The following is a 26911-nucleotide window of genomic DNA, read 5'->3' on the forward strand; positions in this document are numbered from 1 at the left end:
TGCCACCACCACCCGGCTAAGCAAACCTTTAACATGATCCTGCAGCTCACATACAAGCTGGCTTAGCTTCACTCTTCTGGGATTGAGCTGTGTTGGACTCATTCTCATTTGTGTAGCCACAATCAAGTAAGGCCCCAGCCTCCCCTGCTTTTCTGGGGCCTCTTTCCACAGGGTCCCTCGAGTGAGGTCGGCCAGACATGCTCACACCTACATTTTTTTCAGGCACGGTTTTCGCTCACATCCTATTACCCGAAGCAAACCAAGCCTAGGCTCACGGGGTGAGGAAACAGACTCTGCCCTTCAACAGGAAGAGATCCAGTGCATTGATGGTCAGAAGTTTTGCAACCCACCACATATGAGCAAGCAACCCCTAATACAAGCAGTAGGCATTAATTAATTCAACCACTCATTACAAAGAGAAGCGAGGGGTAGACAACTCATTAGACGTCACCTGCTGGCCTAACCAGGCATTCTCCTCCTTGCAGGCTGTCGGATGCGCCCGTGGACAGCCTGGTCAGAATGCACCAAAGTGTGCGGAGGTGGGATTCAGGAGCGCTACATGACTGTGAAGAAGAGGTTCAAAAGCTCCCAGTTTACCAGCTGCAAAGACAAGAAGGAGATCAGAGCGTGTAACGTGCACCCTTGTTAGCAGGGGTACAACTCCCCCGGGGCTGCATTCCAGAGTTCAGTCACCAATAAGGTGGGGTGGTTTGTTTGCTTGTTTACGATGATTTCAATTGTGTCCACTAGTTTTCATTTATATGGTGTGGTTTGCCCAGTAGTCTTATGGATGCCAAGGGACATCCTGTCTGAATACTTCTTGGTGGGTGTAGGCCAAATGGGGCACCCTTGTCCTCAGGCAGCCCTCTTCCTATGCTGCAGTGAGTAGTACTGGTTCACCTTGCACTAAACTTAAGTGTGTCCCTCTGGAGCATCCCCCTGGTCAAGCAGGACAGAGACCCTTGATACATCCACAAGGAGAAGCAATCATGTGCTCGGGTGCCAGGATGCAGCATGCAAGGAGACACACATCAGATGCAAAGGACGGGTTCCCCTTTCTCACCTTTGGCCTGCTCACTCTTGCAGAAAGCTCTTTCCCTTTTCATTTAGCACAACTCCAGGTATCTGGGTAAGTCTCCTCGGTCACGAGCTCTCCAGGCCCTTGAGGAGAAGCACTAGGTGGGGTGGCTTTTATATTCTACAAACCTGATGCTGGTTTGTGACGCCACAAGAGCAGCAAGTGACCATGGCTGCTTTATTTAACTGTAAGAGGTGATAAAGGCAATTAAGCATAAACTACATTTCCCTTGGGTTTTGACTGCTGGTGCCGTAACTGTCCTAGGGAGACAGGGCACGACCCTTTGTCGAGAGATTCTTCTTTGAACCAATGAAGACAGTAGTAAAATGGGTACTAGTCCCAAATGTGACTTAAAATCTTCGTACAGAGCCAGACCTTTTAGGTTTCCCAAACTTTCTTAGAGCTAAGCATTTTAGCTCTGAGAACTACCTGCTTTGTCAGCCAGAAAGCCCCCACATTAATTCCTCAACAAAAATACTATCTTCCCTACTTAAAAGTTTTTAAAGTCGTGATAGTTTATAGTTAGAGAGGAGAGAGACAACCTATTCCCAAGACTAGGACACAAACCTAGAAGAAGGGTTATTCAATCACGCCTGTGCCTGACTTCCGGACCGGGGCCCTGGTCCCCGTGGACAGTCGGAAGGAAGGCCAGGGCTTCCCGCCGACTTCCAAGCCATGAGCAGCACACTGAATCCATGCAGTCTAACGACCAACAGTCAGAGTAAAGGGACGGTGGTCTCTGGTGTGAGCTCGTCAGCAGGTTTGGCTCGTGCATCTGTTCAAACTATCATCACGTTCTTTTGCAAGTCTGTGTTTATTACCGCTTCATCCAAATACACTGTGGGCAAGATGCACACGGTGCTTTGATTATACTACTTTAAGAATCTGCATTAAACACATCAGGATTATTTTCGGCCACATCTATGTACAACCCCCGAATATGTATTTTCCTTAACACAAGAGAGCCTGTTCAATAAAAAAAAAAAAAAAAAAAAAACCTTTCTGGGTCTGTCTTTGCTTTTAGGCCACTAAGAGGTAGGAGGGCTGAGTCTTTTTACAGTTGTTACCCAGTTCATTTCCAGGAAAAGATGGGGCATCTGTCCCCTCCAGACGGGCCACTGACATCACACCCCACAGCCATCTGAAGCTTGGATTATTTCCAACATTATTTTTAGATATTTTAATGGATTGCTTTCTCCTTCAAAGGAGTAGAATACAAAGAAATGAGAGGCTTAAATTTCCACTTGAGACTCCCAAATTGCCCCTCCAAAATAAAGTCCTGATTAAAAAAAAAAAAAAAAAAAATCTGCCCTGCATACTTCTGCAACATCCTCCAAGTGATCTTAATGTAAACTTAACCTCAATCTATGAAAATCAAAGTTCCTTCAGATGGTGGCAGGCTTCCCTAGCATCTCCTGTTCTTATCTGATCCCAGTTGGGGATAATTTTTAACCCTGATTTGGAAGACTTTTCAAAACCAGAAAACTGACTAATGGCCAAGAAGAGAATGAGAAACATGCTATTGTCGTTAGTTTTATTGCTTTGTTTGCAATGGGGAATTTGTGGTGTCAAATCTCTTTCTTACCAAAGTTTTATGTTAGGTAGCTGTCATTTTCTCTGACTAACCAATCATTTTGGAAGTAAGTTTTTTGTTTTTAAACTACAGATGCCATCTGTATGGACTTCTACTTGGGCTAATAAACGAGAACCCATACTGTAAGTTCATCAGACATTGGGTCAATCTCCTGTCACTGAGCAAATGTGGCGTGAGCGCGCGCGCGCGTGTGCGTGTGCATGTGTGTTTGGTTTTGGTTTTCGAGACGGAGTTTCTCTATGTAGCCCTGGCTGTCCTGGAATTTACTTTGTAAAACAGGCTGGCCTCGAACTCACAGAGATCTGCCTGCCTCTGCCTCCCTAAAGACATGTGCCACCACCACCTCCTGGCTTGCCAGTGTGTTTTTTCTGAGGGAAATCTGCCGCAGCAAGTGAGACTAAAACCTGGGCTCCTTCAGACCCAGAAGTGAAAAACGTACAAAGAACCCACGTGGTGCTTTCATTTGAGCTGTCTCCTGCACATGCGTTCAGCACACTCAAGGACTGCAAGCAACAGGCAAGAGCACACATCCCTGCAGGCCTTCAGCACTCTGGAACCTGTCACAACCTATCCACAGTCACTGCATGGCTGATGCGTCAATGCATAAACCTTCTCTCTGTCAAGTTACCTCTGTGCCCTGCTTTCATTAAGCCTCCATGTTTCAGACGACAAAAAGTGAAAACAAAATCTTGGATCACACATGGTGGAAGCTGTATTCTCAATACTAGAGAGGCCATTCTAAGGCAGCAAAGCCTACCTCAGAGTATCTCGTTAAATTCAGAAAACTCAGAGTCACATGGGGCTCAGCAGACCATTTCTTGACAGTCTGACCTGGAATTTTCAAAGCCCAGCTTTAGAAATTCTTGTTACATAGAGTTAAACTACAAAGAAGTATAATATTTACACCCTAGAGAAATGCATACTATTATCCAAATAAGACTAAACCATAAATGTTTAATTTCTACTTAAAACTCAGAACCAAGACAGCCATTTCTACCACGTTGCTATTTGGAACTGATGATCTCAATACTCCTATTCTTCTTGTTCTTCACACTGCCCAAAGTAGACAGAAGAAAAATAAATCCCCTTTGAAAATGATTGAAATTCAGTAACAAATTATAAATAGCAACTACATGTTAATTAGCACGGGGCTAATTCTTCCATTTAAATCCTGTGAAACTGAAAGCAGATCTGTATTAAAATGTCACATTTAAATGATGGCACCTGCTTTCGAACCCCCAAGGGCTCAGAGGCAGTGTATGTATCCTAGGACAGAAGGGCAAAGACTGTAAAGGTGAAGCCCAGGGAATCTGGGTTCATGCCACAGCCACCTCTGAGCATCTGTGACCGTCATTTCTGCTGTTCTGGTCTCAGGACTCACCTACTCTTCCCACACTAAAGAGCTCTTCATTCTCACCTTCGTAGTTCAGCTAATTCTTATCCAGAGAACAGGTCTCAGAATAACCAGCTCTACTCCACCTGCTCCTCACTGCTTCGTAAACCACTAAGTGCCCACCTTTTTGCTGAATCTGGCGACAGTTGCATTTTGGTCACCTATAACGAAAAATGTCACGACAAATAAAATTTACATGCATAATTTCTAACGGTTATCATCAGAGTGCGATGCAATTTCAGGCCGTTTCACTTAACATTCATGGTGTCTTCACATAAGATGGCATTCATTAACATCTCACAGTGCTCAAAATATCCCTCTCTCTAGCATACTGATTAGTTAACAGGCTCATATTTTAAGCCATTACATACTCAGACAATTTTCCTTTACCTCAAGTAATTTCTAAGTATTAAAAGAAGAGTGGGGGCTTATGGTGATATTTTATTTGTACTGAGGTGAGACAGCTCAGTGGGTAAGGGCACCCACTACCAACCCTGATGACCTGACTACAATCCTCAGGACCTACATGGTAGAGGAGAACCAGCTCACACAAGCAAGCTGTCCTCTGACCTACACGTCCTGCTGAATGAGCCTAACCTGCAATAATCAGCCTAGCTAGGACGTCAGAAGGGTCACTTGGAAACACCATCTCCAGCTGCCCGGGCACTCTTCGGTGCTGCTTGAAGCAGGACCTGCACTTTATAATCACATTCACAAAGGAGATGCAAAAAAACGGAAACCGTGTGCTGAGAAACCTTTACAGTAACTGGACACTGGAGATAGCCAAGAGGGTGGTTATTTCCTAGTTCAGTCCATTACACTTAGCAAAAATGTCAGTCCACAACACTGGGGACTAAGATGTTTAAAATGGGCTTAAACGGCCGGAGAAGCACTGAACTACGATTCCCAGCTACAGAGGTCATCCCTCGTCCCCATTTCCTTTTCCCTTTCCTGCCCATTCTCTGTCCAGGGCCTTCCCATGTAAACCACTGTGGCCTCGAACTTGTGATCTCATGATTTTCCTGACCCAGCCTCCTAAGTGCTTGAATTACCAGCCTGCTCCAGCCTTTATGGCCAAACTGTAGACTTCTAACTCTCTCAGGAACTAAGTATGCAGACTTGAACAACTACTTTGGGGTTGGCCTTCCTACTTTCCTCAGCTGACTAATTTGCACTGATTGGCTCTTAGCACTCAGTTTGTTGGTTTGTCTTTCCAGACAGGGTTTCTCTATTTGTCTGTCCAAGCCAGACTGTCCTTGGAACTCGCTCTGTAGAACAGGCTGGCCTCAAACTCACAGAAATCTGCCTGCCTCTGCCTCCTGACTCCTGGGATTAAAGGCGTGAGCTACCACCTAGCCTTATAGCTTACTCACTAACAAAACATCTGCCCATGATCCAGCTTTGTCAAAGAACTTTCCTAACTGCAGACCAATTTCTAAACTGTCTTATTAAATAAAAAACATGGAGCCAGATATAGGGGTTAAAGCCTGAGAGAGATCAGAGGAATAGGAAGAGCCAAAGCTAACCTTACCTCACCAACTCTGCAGCTTCCAAAATGCAAGATACTTCCTGTCTACACACACCTATATGCCTTGCTGTTCTGCCATCTGATTTGCTCTCTATCCAGCTACATCACTTCCTCTTCCTGTCCAGCACTGTCACTTCCTGACTGTCTGTACAGACCTCCAGACCTCCATGGTTAACTAGTGTTGGAATTTAAGACGTGTGCCACCATACCTGGCTCTGTTTCGAGTGTGGCCTTGAACTCACAGAGATCCAGATAGATCTCTGCCTGCCAAGTGACAGGATTATATGTGTGTGCTACCATTGCTTGACTTCTTTGTTTACTTATAATGGCTTGCTTTTTCCTCTGATCTCCAGGCAAGCTTTATTTATTAAAGCACAAATAAAATATCACCACACCCAACAGCCCGCACTCACTGCCTCCATTTCCTTACCAATCACACTGCAACTCTTACCTGGTTTCTACAACCTGACACCTCGAACAAAGCTAATAAAGTCTGACTCCTGATGCCTCACTTGCCACTCAAAGTTTCTTACCATCCCAGGGATGGGCTTCCTTAAAATACAGGCTCTCGGGGCCAGAAGTGTCTTAGCAGACAAGCCTAAACTGAGCCTGATCCCCAAAAGTTTAATGTCTGGAACCCATGTAAAAAGCCAGATGCAGAAATGCACATCTATAACCCCAGCCCTCCTACAGCAGGAGAACTGCCCCTGAAGCCCAGGTGACAGCTAGCCAAAGTACACAGTGCAGAGACAGAAAGGAGATTCTACCTTTATGAGGCAGAAGGCAAGAACCCACTCCTGTATAGTCCCTTGACTTGTGTGGGTACATGTGTGCATGATACATGTGTGGCCCAGCATTCAACCACAGACCCACACCCCCAACATACTTCAGACTCCTGGTTGTCTCTTTTCTGGCTGCTTCTCTTAGTTGTTTTCTGGCTCTTAATTTTCTATTCCCAATTGTGTTTTTCCCCCCAAATTTTACCCTTTACTCAACAGTAAGTATTAGCCAGTTTGCCTACCTCTTCCATCACTAATTCAGTTAGTCTCAGGCCCTCTTTCAGCTCCAATCCTTACCCTAACTTCCTGACTATCTTACATGAGTGCCATACATTTCCATCACTACAGCTCCTATGCTCCTTAATTATGGCACCATCACTGTTCCGTACAGCAAAGCTCAGTGTTTACGAGTCTCACACATTTCCCAGAGACACCTCTAACGTCCAGTCCCCCTTCACCCATGTTACTTCATCACCACACCTCTGGAAACATTCATTCATCAAATGGCTTTTCCGTGCACAGCAGGTAACATAGGTGACCCATGTTCTATCCTCACAGTGCCTATGATACTAGGACAGGGCAATCATCTATCACCCCCCTCCGCCATTCATATGATGGCTGGATTAGATCCCAGTGTCTCCAGTTCAGAATCCCTGGCAGTCTCTATGTACAGAAGGGCCATCCATTGAAATGGCCCTGACAAGCCAACCTAGTCTAACTGCCATATCTGTCCTGATGTACTTATTCTCTTCAGCACCCACCAAATCCAGCCAGTGCTGCATCACTCTCTCCCCAGTAGACCTGCCTTCTCCCTTTTCTCCTCTCTTCCCCATCTCAAATCCTACCAATCGTCCTAGCTCCAACAAACTACTATCCATTCAGATCTTCCAGGAACACCTCATAACCACTACTAGAGTCCTGCACAAAGAAATCTATTTAGTCACATATTTTGCTTAAAACCATACTTTGAAAACAATCTAGTTGGCCATCATCTCCTTCTACATACTTGCCTGTTACCTGTTCAGTGAAGAAGTGAATCCAGAAAAGTCACGTGTTGTTTAAAAGTTGCAGGAGAAGCAGGCTAGTCCTCAGTTACAGGCAACCCTGAGACATCACACTTTTACAAAGGCAAAGGATAAAGTGATCAACTTACACTATGAAACTCTGAAGCTTCAAATGTAGCAAGTTGTCAAAGTGACATGTATCAATGACAGTGCAATGTCCGGCTCTGAAACATGTAAACATCAGAGCATGCAATACAGGAAGAAAACCCCTAGGTCACAATTTCTTTACAGTCCTCTCAGAAAATCCTGTTTGAAATCCCACATAAATAAAGAGGCAGGAGAGAGTGTGAAGTTGGAGAAGAAACCTCAAGTGTTACAGGGAAGGACTTGGCAAACCACAACCCTCAAGTAAACTCCATCCCATCACCTGTTGTCATGGAGAACAGTCTCTGCATAGCTGAAGGGATGGGAAACAAATGCAGAATAAGATTAATATTCCATATGACAAAAGTATGAAGCACCAACTTCAGTCACATTCACTTATCTAGTTACCTGCTTTCTGTATCTGTTTCTGTGGAAGATCTATAGAGTCTGGGTAGCTGGGGCAGAGACCACATGGCCTACAGAGTCTAAGATGATGTTTAGTATATGTCCCTCTATAAGGAAAGATGCCAACTCCCAGGTAGAGAAACTAAAATGGCCAAGAGACACAGACTATTCAGGTCTTAAGACAGACAGCTCTTTGTAATGAACCAGTGTTAGTCTTCCTGCCTGAGAAAATCAGAAACTGAACCATGGAGGGTGGGGGGGCCTATGCATAAGCCTAAAGTCCTAGCTACTCATGAGGCAGAAGCAGGAGGGTAACTTGAACCCAGAAGAACAAAGCCAGCCTGGGCAAGACAGCCAGGCCCTGTCTCAAAAATAACAAAGGTGTATGAGAGATTAAATACATAAAACAGTGGCTCGTGGACATTGAACACAGAGTGAGTCTTAAGGCTCCCTGGCTTCTAGCCTAAAGACCATCTCCAATTACAGAAGGCCCAGGGAATTCCAGGCAGAACACAAACGTTTCCTTGAACTGGGGCAACAGACACTGGAGCCCAAGGAAACTTTGAAGCAGTCTGAAGTTGCTGTAGAATGTTCTAGAGTATTGTAAAAAGACTACATGGGGGGGGGGGACCCCCAAACTATGCACAGGGTCAAAGAGTCCTTGCCAAATATTAAGTGTATATATGGGTCACTGGACCTCAGTCAAGCAGAGATCTGAGGGCTGTGGAAAGCCTACTTCCACATAGTTCATAAAGGGTGAGGGATTACCTGAGTTTCCACATGCCAAGCTAGAGAGTGCTTACACTCAGGGCATTCACTAGTGGACTACTCTATCCCTAGAAAAATGCTACTTCAGACTGCATTAAGTTTTTAAAAAAGACCCAGAAGGTTCAAATTGAAGAGCAATATACACAAACTGGTTACAGAACAAAGCTAAATACCTTCAAATGAAGAAGCGGTGACCAGATCAACACTCAACAACATAAAATATGCAACATCCATCATCCAAGCAAAAGTTGAATGTGTGAAAAACCAGGATCATAACTAAATAAAAATCACACACCAGAAACAAATACAAACGACATACAGAGGTGCAGGATCAACAGAATATCAGAGTGCTACCCTAACCACATTCAAATGCTCAAAGCAGGCTTTCCCAAGCAGAGTTCTGCAAGAGAAGTCAGCCAGCCCTGTGGAGCTCTCTGAGGGATTATTTCCCAATACACCTTGCCATTCCAGATGCACAGTGAGAAGTTGTAACACAAGAGGCATCAGGACTCAGCTCTCTCAGAAAGGGCAAGAAGGACTGGTTAAGAGGAAAGTACGGACATAATGGGGAGTGAAACTGGATATATATATAGATACAGATAAAAAGAAATTTGCTGGGCATGGTGGGGGTGGCATACACCTGGTACTTCCAGCACACGGGAGACAAAAACACCTCCCATGATTGCTACAAAGTCAAGGCCAAGCTGATCTACATAGTGAATTCTAGGCCAGCCAGAGCTATGCAGAGAGATAACAACTCCAGAGAAGAAGGGGATGGAAGGAAACAGGAGAGGGAAGGGGGAGAAGAGGAAGGGAGGGAAGGGGGAGAAGAGGAAGGGAGGGAAGGGAAACGGGGGGATCAGACAGAGCCAGGAGTGGAACACACAACTTACAACCCCAACACTCAAACTCAAGCAGGAAATCCTGGGCTCAAGGTCAGCTTGAACTACATAGTTTTAGATCAAGCTGGTCTACTTAGTAAGACCTTATAAAAATTCTAGAAAGCAAAACACAACCTGTGAGAAAATGCATTAAACAGGATTACCAGGAGAGCAAACATGTGCAGAAATAAGCTTGGAGAAGCTGAAGATGCAGCCATGAAAGTACACATCGTGGAGCAGAGAGTGAGGAACTCCCCCAAGAAACCCGGATATTACAGGCTAGCTCTTAGTATCTAAGTCACCTATGACAACCAGGAAACGTCCCCACCAAGGATATACACAGTTCTAGTGAGGCATCAGAGACAAAGACAAGCTCACTAGCTTCCCAGGCAGGAGTTTTAGCAGAAACTTGAACAGTAAGTCTATATATGTAATCACAAAACACAATAAAATTAAGTGATTTTTGTTTGTGTTTAAATATAAACATCTGGTCCTCTTTGCCAAAGTTATTTTAGAAGTCATCCTTGGGGTCTATCTGAATTAGTCACCTTCCTCTCCCCTACAGCTGGGGGTTCTCTGTTAAGAACATCTCAGAGAAAAAGGTACAAACCACTGACCTCAAGAAACCACCAGAACTGTAAGCTCACCCGCAGAACTAACTCCCTAGGACGCCGCCGTGTACAAAGGGCAGGGCTACTCGAGTCGGTCCTGTATCCCTCACAGAAGCCTGGCATGGAAAAAGGAGCCGTCAAGCGCTGTCTGGTGATAACAGATCAACTTTAATTCTAGCACCTGAAGCTATACAAGGGTCCACTTTATAAACTTCATGGGACTGTTGTACACATTCAATAAAGTGACCACTGTGCAATACCACTGAGAGTCGCAAAACCAGGAACACACTTTGAATTGCTTAAACACAATCCACAGAGTTAAAAACAAAATCAGAAGCCATCCACAGTTACACTAATTGTCAAGTAGAGGTTGTACACGGAATACTTGATATAACAAGTCAATAACCTAGCAGGGACATTGAACGCGACTTCACAGTCTCGTCCTGTTGTGTTCTGTCGAGAAGTTTTTCTGATTATTGGCCACCGGTGGATGTGACAAGGACCAAGGGTTTCCACTTTTTCTTTGTCGGTTAACAGTGAACAGTGAGAATTAAATACTCATCTTTACATATACACAAGGTACGCTGTGAAAGCATATTCGCTTACAAACATATAAAAATACTTGTTAACTAGTTTGATAAGAAAATAACGTATAAAAGTATATAGCAAAAAACATTAATCATCTCTGACTCTGGAAAGATCAATTCCATATTTTATATTACATCAAACAAAAACGGTTTTACTTTGTTTGGGTTTTTGTTTTTGTTTTTGTTTTTGAAATCCCATAACCAGGAATACTTAAAAAGGAAGACAGACAGGAACCATCACTCTTACCCTTACCATGGCTGGGAAAAGAAATCAAGTTCATTGAAACACCTAAGTGTAGAACAAGGCCAAACATTTGGCCACAGAGAATATTGTCATCTTGAAGGAGGCATAATAACAAAGGCTTGATCAGCAGTTTTTAATCCATAAATACAACAGGCATTTTGGTATTCTGGCCACTGGAAAACAAAAGCCGTAGCATCAGAAAAGGTCTGAGATGTCTCACTTTTGTAGATTCCATTCAGTGTATTTAAGGTTAATGAAAGTTGACATCAAAAGTTTTAAAGATAGGCAAAAATTCACATTAAAAAAAAAAAAAACAACCCTCCCTATGTTTCTATTTAGAGTAACAGTAGGCAACATGATTCCAGAAGTTAAAAATGACTTCACAACCTATGACTTCAGCTTAGCAAACAGCTTAGCTTCCAAACTTGGTTCATCCCTATTAAAATGTAAGCCCTTAAAGAATGCATCTGTGTGTGTAGTCGTGTGTTTTAAAGGAATCAGATCATATCTGAAGCAGCCTTAGTGTTTCCTTTACAGTGGTCTGGGGAAGACCGTTACATTAGCTTCGCAGAAAGGGTTAGCCAGCTTCTTGGTGTAAGGCTAACACGGTGATCATCAGTCTAAGGCTACAAAGGTACCAGCATGATGTAAACGTTAACAGAGATGAGGGCTTCCCTGGCAGTTGTCAGCTAAAACTCATGGAACTCTTAGGAAATGATACAATGGCAGCCTTTCTTGTCTTTCTCCTTCCGGGTTGGTTCTGGTGACGGAGGGCATTCTTGCTCTTGAAATTTCCTGTAAGACGGAGAGATGTGAATAGTATCGCCATTAGTAATCTCCCAGTACAAATGCAGGTTATTTCTGGACCTGCTGCACTGAAATGCACACACTTCTTGGAGTTCCACTAGGAGTGAGAGCAAATCCTTGAAAGGAAATCAGGGTGCATGTGCTCAGAGGAGGGGGTCAAACTCGAGAGTGGAGCTGTTTGCCAAGCAGGGGGAGGTCCTCACACCAGAATGAACGGAGGTGTCCAAGCTGCTTCCCTGGGTGAATCCTGAATCAGACAGAGGCCTGTGTGTGTGTTCTCTTCCTAAGCTGAAGTTCCTGGACTCAAAGATATGCTGAAGCAATAATCCTGCACCACAGAGGACGATGGAAAAGTACCTTCTAGTGCTAGACACGCTGGCTGGCTTCCCGGACTCTTTGGTTTTTAGATGGAAATAATAAAAACCTACCTCTTCACAACTGTTATGAGGACTTAAGACTACAAGAAATCCTTATGCCTGGGTGATTGACAGGTGGGACTCTCGGATTCTTGAGAGTCAAATGGAAGGACAGGTATTTGACTAAGGTAGTAATTATTGTTAAGAAGGAATTGCTTTATCAGTTAACACTAAAATGAAGTGGGATGAGGAGGGCTGGGAAGCAAAACCCTCCAGGTTAACACTGCTAAGCTACAGTGCAGTGGTGCCCAGTCCATTCACACTGCCAGCGACTGTCACTGCTGTCTACTTCTGCAAAGCTGAACCTCAGAAACTAAACTTGCAGCCGCTTTCTTCCCTTCCACACAAGGAAACCACACCTCAGGGGTCAACTGGCTGAGACTCACAGTGATCAGGGTCCCCTCCACATGCCTGTCAAAGCTATTTAATTAGCAGAGACAGCCAGGAGATGGGAAAGAGGATGAGACCGAGCCTCAAGGACTCAAAAGCAACTAATCCCGAGCAGCTTATTCTGTGCTGCATGCACAACAGACCTCATCCACCACCTCAGGCAGCTTACAATCCACGAATACTTTCTAAACCAGAGGCCTCCGAGGCACCTTTATAGACTGGAATGTTACACATTTATGTCTTACTGGGGGCCAACACCTGAGAGAGGATGGAATCCCGGCTGCCTGCGTTGCTCTTGGCCTAGCAGGGGCTTGACAGCAACTAGGAATCTGAAATTTGGATTCAATTCCCAGAGCTTAAGAGACAGTGAGAGTATGAGAAACCATTCAGCTCTCTGGGTCGTAGTAAGGATTAAATGTAGTAACGTTGAAAGAATGTCACTCAGTGTCTGACAGAGACTTGATTAGCGGCTGTCATCACTACCGTCAAAGCATTTACCATTTTCAAAATCCTCACATGTACTTTCTACTTCAACTTAAGATAATTAGATGAGATTTTTATGGGTTGCAAGTGCCTAGAATATGCTATGTATTTAGTTGAAATTTACCCCACAGTGTGCACCAGCCCACTAGGAAGCACTCACTCCTACTTACAATTCCCTCTTCCTCACTACCAACGCTGCACCGTCATCTATTAAAACACACACCTAGCACATGCTCTGCTTACCTTATAACCCGGACAAGTTCATGGAAAGCTTGATCTACGTTCATCCTGATCTTAGCCGACGCCTCCATGTACGTGACCTTGAGCTGCCTCGCTAACTGCTGCCCTTCTTCCTGTGTTACCTGAAATGGATACAGTGGTTGTGTTTGAGGCACAGTATTAGCAACTCCAGTGGGCCTGTCTCAGCCTGGCTATATGCACATGGTGCTACTACACCTCCTGGAGTCCAGGCTGACTCATCATAAGGGATGGACAGACACCACAGTGCCACACAATCTGAAGCCCACCTCTGCACAACTCAGAAGAATGCACCTGTAACAGAAACACAGTTGGCCTGCAATATCCATGGGTTCAACCAACTGCAAATCAAAAAACACTTCAGCTGAGCTGGATGTGGTGGCATACTCTTAGAATCCCAGCACTCCTGGAGGTAGAGGAAGGAGCATCAGGAATTCAGGGCCATCCTTGCCTACATAGCAAGTTTGAGACTACCTGACTCATCTCCAAAACAAAATAAAACCAAGCCCTAGGCTGAACGGTAACTGTAGTGAGCATGTGCATCTTTAATCTGGCCATTAATCCTAAACAATACAGAACAAGGGTTTACATAGCATTTATGCCATATTAGGCATTTTAAGTAATACAGAGATGTTTTCAAATATACAAGAAGGTATGCATAGGTTGGTTATATGCAAATTCTCTGCTTCTATATAAAAGAGACTTTCATGCATCTAAAGATTCTGGTGTCTCTAGGGGTCCTGGAACCAACCTCTATTGCTACCAAAGGACATCTGCACCAAAGGAGAGCTGCACTAACTCTCAAGGTTTAGTTTAGAGATGATACCAGAAGCATTAGATATAACTTTACAGGAAGAAAAAATAAAAAATGTTGTAAAGGTGCCGCCTAACCCTATAAAGGGGGTCAGGAAGAGCTTGCCTGAGGAAGTGGTTTAAGTATTAAATAGAGTCTTTAGCTAAGGGGCAGCAGGGTAAGAAAATAGCCAAGGCAAAAGAAAGAGAGAGGAGGAGAGGGAGGAGGGGGGAGAGGGAGGAGGAAGGGAGGGATGAATAAGGTTTGTGGGAGACCTTAAGAGGAAATGGGCTTGGCTTGCCCAGCCTAGAATTTGAAAATTAAAAAGCTGTAAGGGAACCAGCAAGGGATGGAAAGGGACTCAGGTTTCTCAGGCCACAGGACCACCTTGCTGTCTTGGCCAGTACCTGGTACATAGGAAACATAATGTATGTGGAGAGCAGTGGCAAGCTGGAGTGGTGAATAGGACCATGGTGGTAGGAGAGGGAGGGAGGGAGAGAGGGAGGGAGGGGGGGGGAGGGAGTGAAAGGCAGAAGCCATTATCACTAAATACCCTCTGCACTTTAAACACAAAGGATCCCAAAAGCAATACTTCCCTAAAGTCAGCACACCGTATTTGTTTATATTTGCATAAATCCCAGAGTTTAAAATTGTGGTTTCCTGGAACATGAGTCTTACTACTATCCTCAAAGTGAACACCTGGAGAAAGTTGGAAAAATCAGATGTGAAGAGTACCTGGGACCCACTTGCTTCCCACCCCCCCCAAAAAAACCCACAACCTGCCATTCTCTTTTCATTCATTAACTTGTTCACTGTAAGAATGCAGTCATAACCATTACATATTTCATACTCAGAAACATTCTGAAGTTATCCAGGTTTCTGCACAGTCAGGTGCCTGTTCTACACTGCTCTACAGATTCCTTTTTGGTAGATGCCTGGGCTCCTTTCTCTGGCCTCAATGCACTGCCCAGCACTGCCCATCCTCACACAGTGAAAGGGGTACTCCTGACCTCTGCTGATCTTGGGGTCAAGGCACTCCACCTATCATTAAGTATGTTGTCAGTTGTAGAATTTTATTAAAAATGTCCTTTATCCAATTAACTAAAGTTCCAACCATTCTGTTTATAAAGGGAATTATCAAGACTGAACGTCAGATATTATCAATTCTTTTTTCTAGTGAGATGGTGTGATTTTTCCTTTTTGGTTTGTTGACATGATGAATTATGATAGCTCATTTCCACTCCTGAAATAAACTCTGCTGGGCACACTGCCTACTGTTAAATCTGATTTACTAACATTTTCTTAAGAATTTTCACATGGGGGCTGGAAAGATGGCTCAGAGGTTAAAAGCACTGGCTGCTCTTCCAGAGGACCTGGGTTCAATTCCCAGCAACCACCTGGTGGATCACAACCATCTATAATGAGATCTGGTGCCCTCTTCTGGCCTGCAGACATACATGCAGGGAACATTGTATACATAATAAACAAATCTTTAAAAAGGAAGAATTCTTACATGTATGCTCAGCAGAGAGAATGGATCATGATTTTTCTTTTCTTTTTTACCATCATCCCTCATTTTATTTGTTCTTGAACATCACATGAATGGGCTAATACATAAGCGCCTTTTGTGTCTGGGTTTGTTCCCTCTACATGTTATTTATGACTTTCATCCATGTCATTGTGTGTACAGAGAGTTCCTCTACATGGTTGTCTGTGTTCCATTGTAGAGATATTTGTTCACCCATTCACCATGTGTTGATGGACACCAGGGCTGTTTCCAGCTTTGTTGAGATAGAATTCATATAGTGGGCTGGAGGTGTAGCTCGGTTGGAAGAATGCTTACCTAGCATTCGTGAACCCTAGTTTCAGTCTCTGGCATTGTACATGCATGGTAATACATACCTATAATCCCAGCACTCAGAAGGTATAAAAGAATAAAGAAGTCAAGGTCATCGGTTATATAGTGAATTTGAGGTCAGCCTGGGCTACAAGAGATCCTGTCTCAAAAGGGGTGGAGAACTGGAGAGATGAGTCAGCAGTTAACAGCTGGATTCAGGTATTCAGCTCCCAGCACCCACGTGGTGGCTCACAACTATCTGTCACTACAGTTCCAGGTGGTTACAGTTCCAGGTTTTGATGGTTAGGACATTCTTCTGGTCATTAATGGTACTGCACCCACATGCTACAAATACATAGATTCAGGCAATACATTCACACACATAAATTAAAAATAAATTTAAAAGATTTTTTAAAAAGATGCAATCCGCCGGCTGGTGGTGGCGGCAGCACACGCTTTTAATCCCAGCACTGGGGAGGCAGAAGCAGGTGGATATCTGTGAGTTTGAGGACAGTCTGGTCTACAAAGCGAGTTCCAGGACAGTGAGGGCTATTACACAGAGAAACTGTGTCTCAAAAAAATAAAAAAATATATATAGTTTAGTATAATTCACCGGCGACTCCATCTGGGCTTAATGTTTTCATTGAAGGCAAGTGTGACAAATGTATTTGACAGACAGGGAACTACCCAGCCAATCTACTTGGATTTTGAGTAGCTTTGGTGGTTTCTGGGGAGGTGACCATTGTATCTACTTTACTGGATTTATTGATGTCATGTTCTTTACAGCATTTGTGCTTTACATATTTTGTAAGATGTAAAGTGATGGGATGCCTTTCATCATTGTGGTCCCCTCCTCTTTCATTGGGGCTCAAACCTAGAGGTTCATATGCATTAAATAAGTTCATGGGAGGGAGGGAGGGAGGGAGGGAGGGAGGGAGGGAGGGAGGGAGGGAGGGAGGGAGGGAGGGAGGGAGGGAGGATAGGCCAAGACAGACAGACAGATCTGATCTTTCTGGCTGGAGGCTTGACAGTCTGGTCTACCTTACAAAAGCCAGTTTCTTGTGTAGTTCCCATTCCTTTTGTCTTTCCTTTGTGGCAATGGGCCCTGCACACACCACACACACCTTCTTCCACTGACCCACCCTTTCTCCACTTCACTTCCCTCCGCACTCTGATTTTAATTTGCTGGTTTTCTTTTCTAATATACCTCTTTAGTGGCACAAGCAACTCCTAAAACAGCCCATAAATCCTGACATGCTGTATTTGCGTGTAAGTTGCATCTCATTCAGAATTCTTCGTAGTCTTTTAAATTTTTCCCCTTTAAGTGTTAGAAATACCCTAGTTGCTTGGGAATTTGGACATTTCCTCTGTTATTAATGCCCATATCAATGCCACTGCCACCAGAATGCATGTGTTATCTGACAAGGCTTCCTTCACATTTGAGGCTTGCTTTACAACCCGTTCTTATCTCAAAATAACGCAAACCCTGTGCCTGCCGTTGGGTGGAATGTCCATTGGGAGTCAGTTAGGACAAGGTGGCTGATGGTCCTGTTTTCTTTCCATTTCTCTCCACGTTAAGTGCAGCTCTGTCTGTTTCTCTCTGCAATTCTTTTAACTCTTACTTCAGGAATTCTGAAGCTGTTAAGGTGTGTGAATGCCTAGGATCATTAAATCCTCTTGGTGAATTAGTCTCTATCACTGTGAAACAACTCTCTTTACCCCGGTAATTCACTGGCTCTAAAATCTATGTAATTGCTCTCTTTACGGCCACTTTCACCGTGGCCAGCACAGCGTCTCACACCCCATCCTTCTATTCTAAGTAGGTTGTGTGTCTGTGAGCTGAAAGTAGAGGTCTTACAGGGCCTGGCTTTTTCATCCAGTCTGACCCAGGTCTTTCCATTGAGATCCTGAGACCTCCTCTCTTTACCCTTTGTTCTGTGTGTACCTGTTCTGCCTTTTGGGCTAAGAACTATTTCTACATCAGCCATTCTGCCATTGGCTAATTGACTTCATGTCTGTTAGACTACCTCAGTGGCTGCTTCGGACTTCAGGCTATGTGGTGCTATTTTATTTGTATGTTAATAAATAAAGTTTGCCTAGAGATCAGAGGACATAGCCAGCCATAAACAAAAGTCAGGCAGTGGTAGCACACGCCCTTAATCCGATCACATGGCAAGCAGAGTCTCTCTGTGTTCAGGGCCACACTAGGGAACAGCCAAGCATGGTGACACATGCCTTTAATCCTAGTACCAACCATAGAGACCTGGAGGTCTGTACAGACAGGTAGCAACAAGGAAGTGAGGTAGCTGGGCTAAGAGCCAATGAGAAGGCAGAACAGCAAGGCAATAAAGGCACAGGTTAGACAGGAAGCTCTCTCTTGGGAGCTACAGTGGCGTGGTGAGCTAAGGTTAGCTGGTGGTTCTCACTATTTCTCTGATCTCTGAGGCCTTCACCCCTATATTTGGCTCTGTGTTTCTTATTTAATAAGACTGTTTAGAAATTTGTCTACAAGCCTACGTTTTAATTCATATTTGATGTGGTCAAACCAGTTCACACACGGCATGAGACCTATACAACGCTGCTCTGCCTTCTTGCTCTTTTCTGGTGTTACCAGCTTTTGCCTCGCATTATTTTTTGCTTCAAACATTTAATTATCAGATTTAAATAACAACAATGTCATTTTTATTTACCCACATAATTGCCAGGCCCAGTGATCCTCTGTCCTCCGTGTTGACTCAGACTCCCATTTGTAGTGGCTATCGGTTCTATGACCCTGAAGCGCAGCCCTAGAGACACAGCAGGTAACTGTTCTACCTACCTGTGACTTGAAGTACATGTCCCTGGGGCATGGCCTCTCAACCCTTAAGACCTGAGACGCACCTAAGCAGTTCTCTCCCTCGTGGATTTGGATTCAGGGCAGACTGAGACAGTGGGACCACATGAGACTGTACCCAGCATTCCAGAACCTGTGACAATTCTGTCCTGTACAGTGAGTTTTTCTCCCCAAGTAAATTCCTTTCTGCTTTAAGCAGACACCGTGGATTTCTCGCATTACCCCTTTGGGGTCATTATCTCTCAGCCTGAGATGTCTTCATATTTCTGATAATTCAGGTCTGGTGGTACTGAACTCTTACATTTCATATGTTTGGGGAGAAATCTTTAACTCAATCTCATTTTTAAAGCAAGTATTTGCTGGACATTCATTTACAGAAAACAGGCTTTTGCTCTCGGTACGTAAGAGAGGTCACCTTCTGCCTTACACTGTTTCCAGTGAAAAACGATAGGAACATGTCATCTGCATTAGTGACCGCACACACTACTGTGACAGAACAGCTGAGAAAAGGAACAGATTTGACTCATAGCTTCAAGGTACAGCCCATTGGGGGGGGGGGGTCACATGACCTCCACAATCAGGAAGCAGGGAGTGATGAATGCCTGTGTTCAGCTCATTTTCTCATTTTTATGCAGTCCAGGACCCCAGCCCATGGACTGACGCCACCCACATTCACCTTTCAGTAGATATCCCTCACAGGCACACCCAGGGGCTAACCTAATCCAGGTAATCCCTCATGAACATTCCCAGAGGCTTGTCCCCTCCTGTCCCGGTGACAGTCAATACTAACTTGCACCACCTTTAACTTGGCTCCTCTGGGAGCAGTTTTGTTTTTCTTTAGCTCCTTCTCAGATTTTGTCTTTTTCATGGTCAATGAGCACTTTATTGTAACCTGTCTTGTGTTCTGGGTTTGCCTGAGTATCTTGGACGTGTACAATGCAGTTTCCATCAAATTCAGAAATCTTCAGCCATTACACTTGTACTGCCAGCAGCATCTAGTGCATTTATCACCTGAGCTCCTGGAGGCTTGACTTGACCTCTGTGCACACCCCACGTCACATCCACCTCACAGTCAGTGCTTCCTAGAGCCTCAGGTTACCGACAGAGAACTGGGCCCTGTTCAGTGTCTGTCTACTGAGTCCGTTCTTCTGTGACATTTGTCTCTTCTTAACTCGGGTTGTGCTTTGGACTTTCTTTACATGACTGATTATTTCTGAGTGCATACATGGGATTCTCACATTCCTTTCCCCCAGACTCAGCAACCTGAGTAAAACATGCAATCAGTACTGTAAGGCCCAGCACAACTTCACAGGGTCCATGCCCTGTTGCAGTCCAACAGAGGAGCCCACAGGTCTCACACAGTATTGGCATATCAACATTTTGTATGATTTTTTAATTTACCTGGCCTTTCTTCAAAATAGTATGCCTGCCCTAAGGCTATGAGACTAAAATACATACCAGATTCTACAAGCAAGTGACAATAAGTTAGGAAGCCAGGTGAGAAAAGGAGGCTTCCCAGGGCCCTAATTTACAAAGAAAGGTTTCTATTTTGAGAAACCAATCATGGCAAATCCCTTCCTACCAAAAAAAAAAAAAAAGGTTCCATGTAGTCACAAATTCTCTTTCTTCCTGCAATATTATTCTCTTCTCTCAGGGGTATGAGGGTAGGTGTATGTGTACACAGACATTTGTTCATGTGCATGTAGGGATCAAAGGTCTATGTTGAGTGTCCTCTATTGATGGCATATGGTCCCACACTAAACCAGATTCAGCCTCTTGCTTTGCTCCCTCAGACATACACCTGAGATCTCCAGCACATACATAACTAATTCAGAAAAGCTTACTCCAAGCTAACAACTCACATCTTTAAGGTGACAGAAATACGACTTATCTCCTACTCCTATTTTATGACTTCACTGAAATTTCATTACATTTTTATGCACATGAATGTATCTATAATCCCGTGACACATAGACAGGCAGTGTCACAATACGCTGATTACCTGCAGACAGATGGAAACTACATGCTACACGCTGGCACTCTTTAGTAAACAGGTAACTTCAAAAAAGCTCACACAGGGCCAGCAAAGTGGCTAAGCTGTGCAAGCCTTGGGATCTGAGTTCAATCCCCGGGTCCCACGTAGGATAGAAGGAGAGAACCAACTTCCAAAAAGTTGTCTTCTGATCGCCACAAGGATGCTGTATCATGTGAGCCAACATACATTACACATACACACACACACACACAATCATAATCATAATAAATGATTGTAAAATACATGTAGGACTTGGGTGGGGGCTAATAATGAGACCTGTTGTTTCCAGGGGTCTAGCCTCCTGCTGTTCCTCAACTGCTACTACCTGCTCTGGAGACATCTACACATTCCACGCTTCCCTTCCATTCTTTCGCTGGAGTTACCGACACAAAAACATTTGAGAAAGACGTTACTCCTACCATGGCGGCAATTAGCAGTGAGGGGCGGGCAGAAGTGAGTGTGAGACCGGAGCAGAGGCCTTCTCTGTGTAATCCGTCACCCTTCCCCACCCAGCAGAGCCAAGTGCTGGAACCCACACAGAGAGGCCCCGGGCCTAGATAATAAATATAATTAAGTTCATCTGCAAGGACATGGAGAAAACAGACACCCAATTGTACACTTCGCACATTTTCTCTCTGTAACTTTGTAACAATGCACATCAGACAGAGGCCTAACAGGAACAGTCTCCACTAATATTATCAAGGCACTTTTCTGAGTCTCGGTGTGAGACCAGGCATCTGTCAGGCCTGCAGTCTGCAAACCACACACCTCCCAGAGCCGCCACCAATACGGCCTGGTACATCTGCAGATAACAACACGGTGATGCCCACAGGCTGAATCATCACCTTACATTCATGTCTGAAATTCAGTATGTTTCCAAAATATTTCACAGGGGTTGGAGAGATGGCTCAGTGGTTAACAACACTTGCTGTTCTTGCAGGATCAGAGTTCAGCTCCCAGTCTCCTCACAGGCTCACATCTATCTGTTACTCAAGCTCCAGGAATCCAATGCCTCTGGCTTCCATGGGTACCTGCACTCCTGTACAGCATACCCACATGCAGTCACACACACACACACAAAATAATAATAATAATAATAATAATAATAAAAAATTTTTAAAAAATGAACAAATACAGCACCGATCAAAGGTTGTGGGTTTTTGTTGTTGTTGTTGTTTTGAGACAGGGTTTCTCTGTGTATCCCTGGCTGTCCTGGAACTCAGAGATCTGACTGCCTCTACCTCCCCAGTGCTGGGATCAAAGGCATATGCCACCACCGCCCGGCTTAAAGGTCGTGACCTGCTCCCGTGTCTCATGTCCTTCCACTTTCCTGATGTCTGTATTGTGCCAACAAGATCTTAAGAATCTATTAACAGGGCTGGTGACATGGCTCAGCAGGTAAACGCACTTACCACACAAGTCTGGCAACCTGAACTGATGATCCCAGGTAAAGGTGGAAGGAGAGAACAGACTCCAAAGTAGTTCTCTGACTTACACACACACACACACTGTGGCTCAAACACACACTATATGCACATATAATAACAATATTAATAGACAAGTAAGTAAAAAGGATCTGTTAACATGAGGTTACATGAAAACAAGGAAATATTAGCAAAAGAGACTAATATTTCAATGCTAGGCTCTAGATGTTGTGATGGAGGCTAAAGGGAATCCACACGGGGAACTCCACAGCAGAGGAAGCTGATCCCGTTCCGAAAAAGACAGGGTACACAATACACACTGAGGGGTGCCAAAGAAACTAACACTGATGAAGGTCACTAGCGTCAGAGCTGGCCAATGTGAAGCATTAAGAGAAAATTCAGGTATTTATTAATTACACTGAAGAAAAATCCAAAGCCAGGTGTCATGGTGCATTCCCACAATCCCAGAAGGCTAACAACGCAAGAGGATTTTCCTTTTGTGATCAACCTGAACTACAAATGTCAAGCCAGCCTAGGCTACCCAGCAAGACTAGTTGGGGGTGTCTATATACTGTAATTGACCTTACAGCTATCCCTTAACTAGAGGAGACTGTGGATAAACAGTGAATAAATCAGGCATGGAGGGGTAGCTTTACGGTTCTGTGTGAGCTAAGCATGGCAGCACAGGCCTGTGATGTCAGCACTTGGGAGGCTGGGACGAAGAGTCACATGTTAAAAAGCAGCCTGGGCCACACAGTAAGACCCTACCTGAGAACAGCAAAAAACAGAGGGGAGAGAAAGACATGGCTACACGAAAATTCTTCATCGGAGTTTGACAAATTGAATAATGGATATAAAAAGAATTTGTTTTTTTCTTCTTTTTTGCTTAAAGAAGAAAGGTGATTAAATTTTCTTTAAGAGGGAGGGGAGGGGAAGGAGACAAAAAAAAAAATGATCTTAACTTATAGTTTCTAGATGTTATCCAAGAAACCACATGAGCCTGGCACTAAAGCAGACATATGCAGGCTCATATAGAGAGCTTTCTGGGATTTTGTGTAAAAGTAATTTAAATATAATCCCCCCAAAGTTCCTTCACACTTTGCACATGCCAGTCTGTGAGACACAGTGTGCCAGACTCAGCACCACGCTGGTGACATGCCGCACAGGCTTTCTGAGCACGGGCACTCTATTGTCTCATTAAGTAAACCGTTGCGTTTTCACAGCTTCCCCAGCACGGAATTCCTCCCTCCTCACCTGTCTCTGATGATCCAGGTCGGCTTTATTGCCAATTAAAATCATGGGAAACTCATCACGGTCCTTGACTCTGAGAATCTGTCTTTGAAACTTATAGATTTCTTCAAAACTAAAAAACAATAATAAATAAATGCATTATGCTAAGAATCTAAATTCAGAGAATCTTGTGTTTCATTTACTACTGTATTGCCAGTTTTTCAACTGTAAAGAAACGGAAATCTTAATTCCATAAAATAGCAATCTGGACAGAACCTACCACTCCTGATTTAAGCTTTCATTAGCAATAGTATATGACTTAGACATAGTAGTGGGTTTCTCTAAGACATTTTCACACACGTACACAATGGTTTTCAATCGTATCTGCCCCCACACTTGGATGGCACCAACCTGCCTCTGTCGGTGACTGAAAAGACCAACAGGAAGCCCTCGCCTGTCCTCATGTACTGCTCTCTCATGGCTCCAAACTCCTCTTGTCCAGCTGTATCCAAAACTGAAGAAACACAACAAAGAAAACGGTGTTTTCACTTGGTAAATCACCTCCCCACATGGGCAGCCCCCTCATGAGGTCTGCCACAGAGCCTCCTATTTGGCGTAAGAGGCAGTGGCATTCCTGTCTTAATATTTCATATCTATCACCAAAGGCAGACATAATCTAATGGCAGACAGTTTCCGAGTTTATCTTCATCGCACAGATTGATTCTGTGGCTAGAATATATTAGCATACCAATTACAAGGTTAAAAATATCAAACACATCCAAGCAGATGGGACCAAATCAACTCTAAAAATCATTTGGTAATTTATCATCTCCGTGGAAAGATCTTGGAAAAGATGTCTGTAAGTTCAATCAAGAAACTGAGGTTGGGGCTGGGAAACCGGCTCCGTGATCAAGAGCACTGACTGCTCTTCCAGAGGACCCAGGTTCTGTTCCCAGAACCTACACGGCAGTTCATAACTGCTTATAACTACAGTTCCGGGGAATCTGAGACCCTCTTCTGGCCTCTTTGGCATGTGATACACATACATCCATGCAGGCAAAACATTCATGCACATAAAAATAAATCTTAAAAAAACTATGTTTGATTCATTCTGTCTCCCTCTCTGTCTCTGTCTTTCTCCCTTCTCCCTCCCCCTCTCTCCCTCCCTCTCTCCCTCCCTCTCTCCTTCTCTCCCTCCTCTCTCCCTCTCTCCCTCTCTCTTCCTCCCTCTCTCCTTCTCCCTCTCCCTCTCTCTCCTTCTTCCCCCCTCTCTCCCTCTCTCCCCCTCTCTCTCTCCTTCTCCCCCATCCCTCTCTCCCTCTCTCCTAGTCTGGCCACTAATGTATTTCTGACCGTCCTACTAGTTAAAACAACAGGGTCTTCTTCAGAGGGGAGGGGCTGTTAGTGTTAAAGCCTCTTAGCTACAAATTCCCAGTTAACAAATACCGAATCTCTCTACGGCCACTTTCCGTCTTAACATTTGCCAGAAGACATGACGTGCTGAGACCTGATGTTTCTTCCAACAACCCCTAATAAACACTTCAACAAGTTACAAACAAGATCAGCTTCTCCAGAACAAAAATCAATCCCGTTACTGTTTTCCTGCCCATCTGCTGAGGAGTATTTAAATGGATCAGCATGCAGATTCATCTATCAGAACCAATGACAGTGGAAACATGGCCAGGACTAGCTCAGAGGTGGGGCCCTTGCCCAGCATGTACAAGGCCCACTGTTTACTCCTCAGTAAAGGGGGAGGGGAACCAGGTAGTGAAGGGCTTATATTCAAGATTAGCTAATAGTCCAGCTATACTATTTAAGCTGAGAACATCAAACGTAACACTTGAAAGCCAGGGCACTTCAGAAGTTTACTTACTGTCCAGGCGGGCTGCTCGGTCGTCAATCACACACTGCTTTGTGTATGAGTCTTCAATGGTTGGATCATAGTCCGTCACAAAATAAGACTGGTAAAACAATCAGAAAAAAAAAAAAGCCTTATTTTAAAATTCATTTTACTTCCTACCTAACAGTATCAGTTTTGTTGAATTCTGCTTTTTAGGAAACAACACGTTTTAATTGTATTAGGTTATCTTAAAGATTTTATTTTTAATTATGTGAACATGTATCTGTGTGTATAACCTATGCATATTGAGTATAAATATCCAGAGATGAGAAGAGGGCATCAGATTCCCAGAGCTGGAGTTACAGGCCATCCCAAGTTCCAAGTCACCCCTGTGGGTGCTGAGCGCAGGACTCCTCCTGTGCAAGAGCAGCAGCACACACTTCTGACCTCTGGGCCACTTCTCCGGCCCCTGGTTTCGTTTTTCCTTCTGTCTACTCCACAACAGTCTCCTCAGCACACGACTCCAGTGAAGAAAAGGTACTAAATGGTCTACATTTTCCCGTCTAGAGTATTCAGAAAGATTGCAAAAGATCTATTACATTTTTTTCCCCTAATAGTTTTGGGCTAAGTATCTAGGAAAATAAGAAACTGTAATTCAGACCTATTCAACTTCACTAAGTACCAACTATAAAAACCAAAACAAGATGGAGACAAGAAGAGGGAAATGTGTGTCTGTGTGCTGCCCTGAAGAAACTGTCTTGAAGAGTGTGTCAGGAATCACACAATTTCACTGCGATCTTTTGGCTACGTTTTTCCTTCAATTATATTCCTCTGTTTATCAACGCTTTCCAACTGACACCTTCTGAGAATGGACAATTAAGAAATCACAGTTTTCTCTTAAGATTAAAAGCCGAGCAAGGTGTCTTACATCTCTAATCCCAGCACTCAGGAGGAGGAAGCAGGTGGATCCCTACGAGTTCAAGGCCAGCCTGGAGCAGAACAACAGAGAGACAAGAAAACAGTCATCATGGATGGGGTGTTGACATCTATCTGTTCTCAAGATCCCTCAGCTTGGCCGTGGCTGACCTCCCACTGGCTTTGAAGGAGTGACTTGACTCGCTCCACACCAAGAGTCACTGGCCAGGGCATTATCCAGCAGGTGCGCTGCGCGTGGGGTGGGGGGAGATTCATCCTAAGGACACAGAGTTCTTAAGTGACACCCCTCAGCTTGGTCCCCAGTATGTTCAGAAAGCAACTCAAACAAGACTAAAAGAAAGAGAGGGCAAAGGAAGACATTAGCCTGCCTGCTACTGTGGCTTTACATACTTATTTTATTTTGGGAAGAAAATGTTTCACATTTCATTTATATTTTAGGAATAGCCTTAAATGTGTAATCATTACTCACAATTCTATTTCTTTCCCGACATTGTCATTTAAACACATGAGTTATTAAACAAAGCCAGTAATGAGCCGCCAGCAGCAGCTTTCAAAAGGAAGCTCCCCTCCATCACACTTAAAATCAACCGGTGTGAGAACAATCCTGGGCAAG

At 44.1% G+C, this 26911-nt stretch overlaps 2 protein-coding genes across 2 annotated transcripts in view; one reads left to right on the plus strand and one right to left on the minus strand.

Annotated features, from left to right (window-relative positions):
- Spon1 (spondin 1) overlaps positions 1-2075 on the plus strand; it is a 287223-nt gene extending 285148 nt beyond the window's left edge. The window contains exon 16 of the mRNA XM_006978617.4: positions 486-2075. Coding sequence (XP_006978679.1) covers positions 486-649 — 164 coding nt within the window. The 3' untranslated portion in view covers positions 650-2075. The remainder of the gene's footprint in view (positions 1-485) is intronic.
- An 8257-nt stretch (positions 2076-10332) lies between these two features.
- Rras2 (RAS related 2) overlaps positions 10333-26911 on the minus strand; it is a 76082-nt gene continuing 59503 nt past the window's right edge. Inside the window, exons 2-6 of the mRNA XM_076550548.1 lie at positions 25396-25483; positions 23934-24036; positions 23547-23655; positions 13356-13474; positions 10333-11811 (exon numbers count right to left, since the gene is read on the minus strand). Of these exons, the coding sequence (XP_076406663.1) occupies positions 11724-11811; positions 13356-13474; positions 23547-23655; positions 23934-24036; positions 25396-25483 (507 nt within the window). The 3' untranslated portion in view covers positions 10333-11723. The remainder of the gene's footprint in view (positions 11812-13355; positions 13475-23546; positions 23656-23933; positions 24037-25395; positions 25484-26911) is intronic.

Source organism: Peromyscus maniculatus, chromosome 1, assembly GCF_049852395.1.
Source record: "Peromyscus maniculatus bairdii isolate BWxNUB_F1_BW_parent chromosome 1, HU_Pman_BW_mat_3.1, whole genome shotgun sequence".
Classification (NCBI taxonomy): Eukaryota; Metazoa; Chordata; class Mammalia; order Rodentia; family Cricetidae; genus Peromyscus; species Peromyscus maniculatus.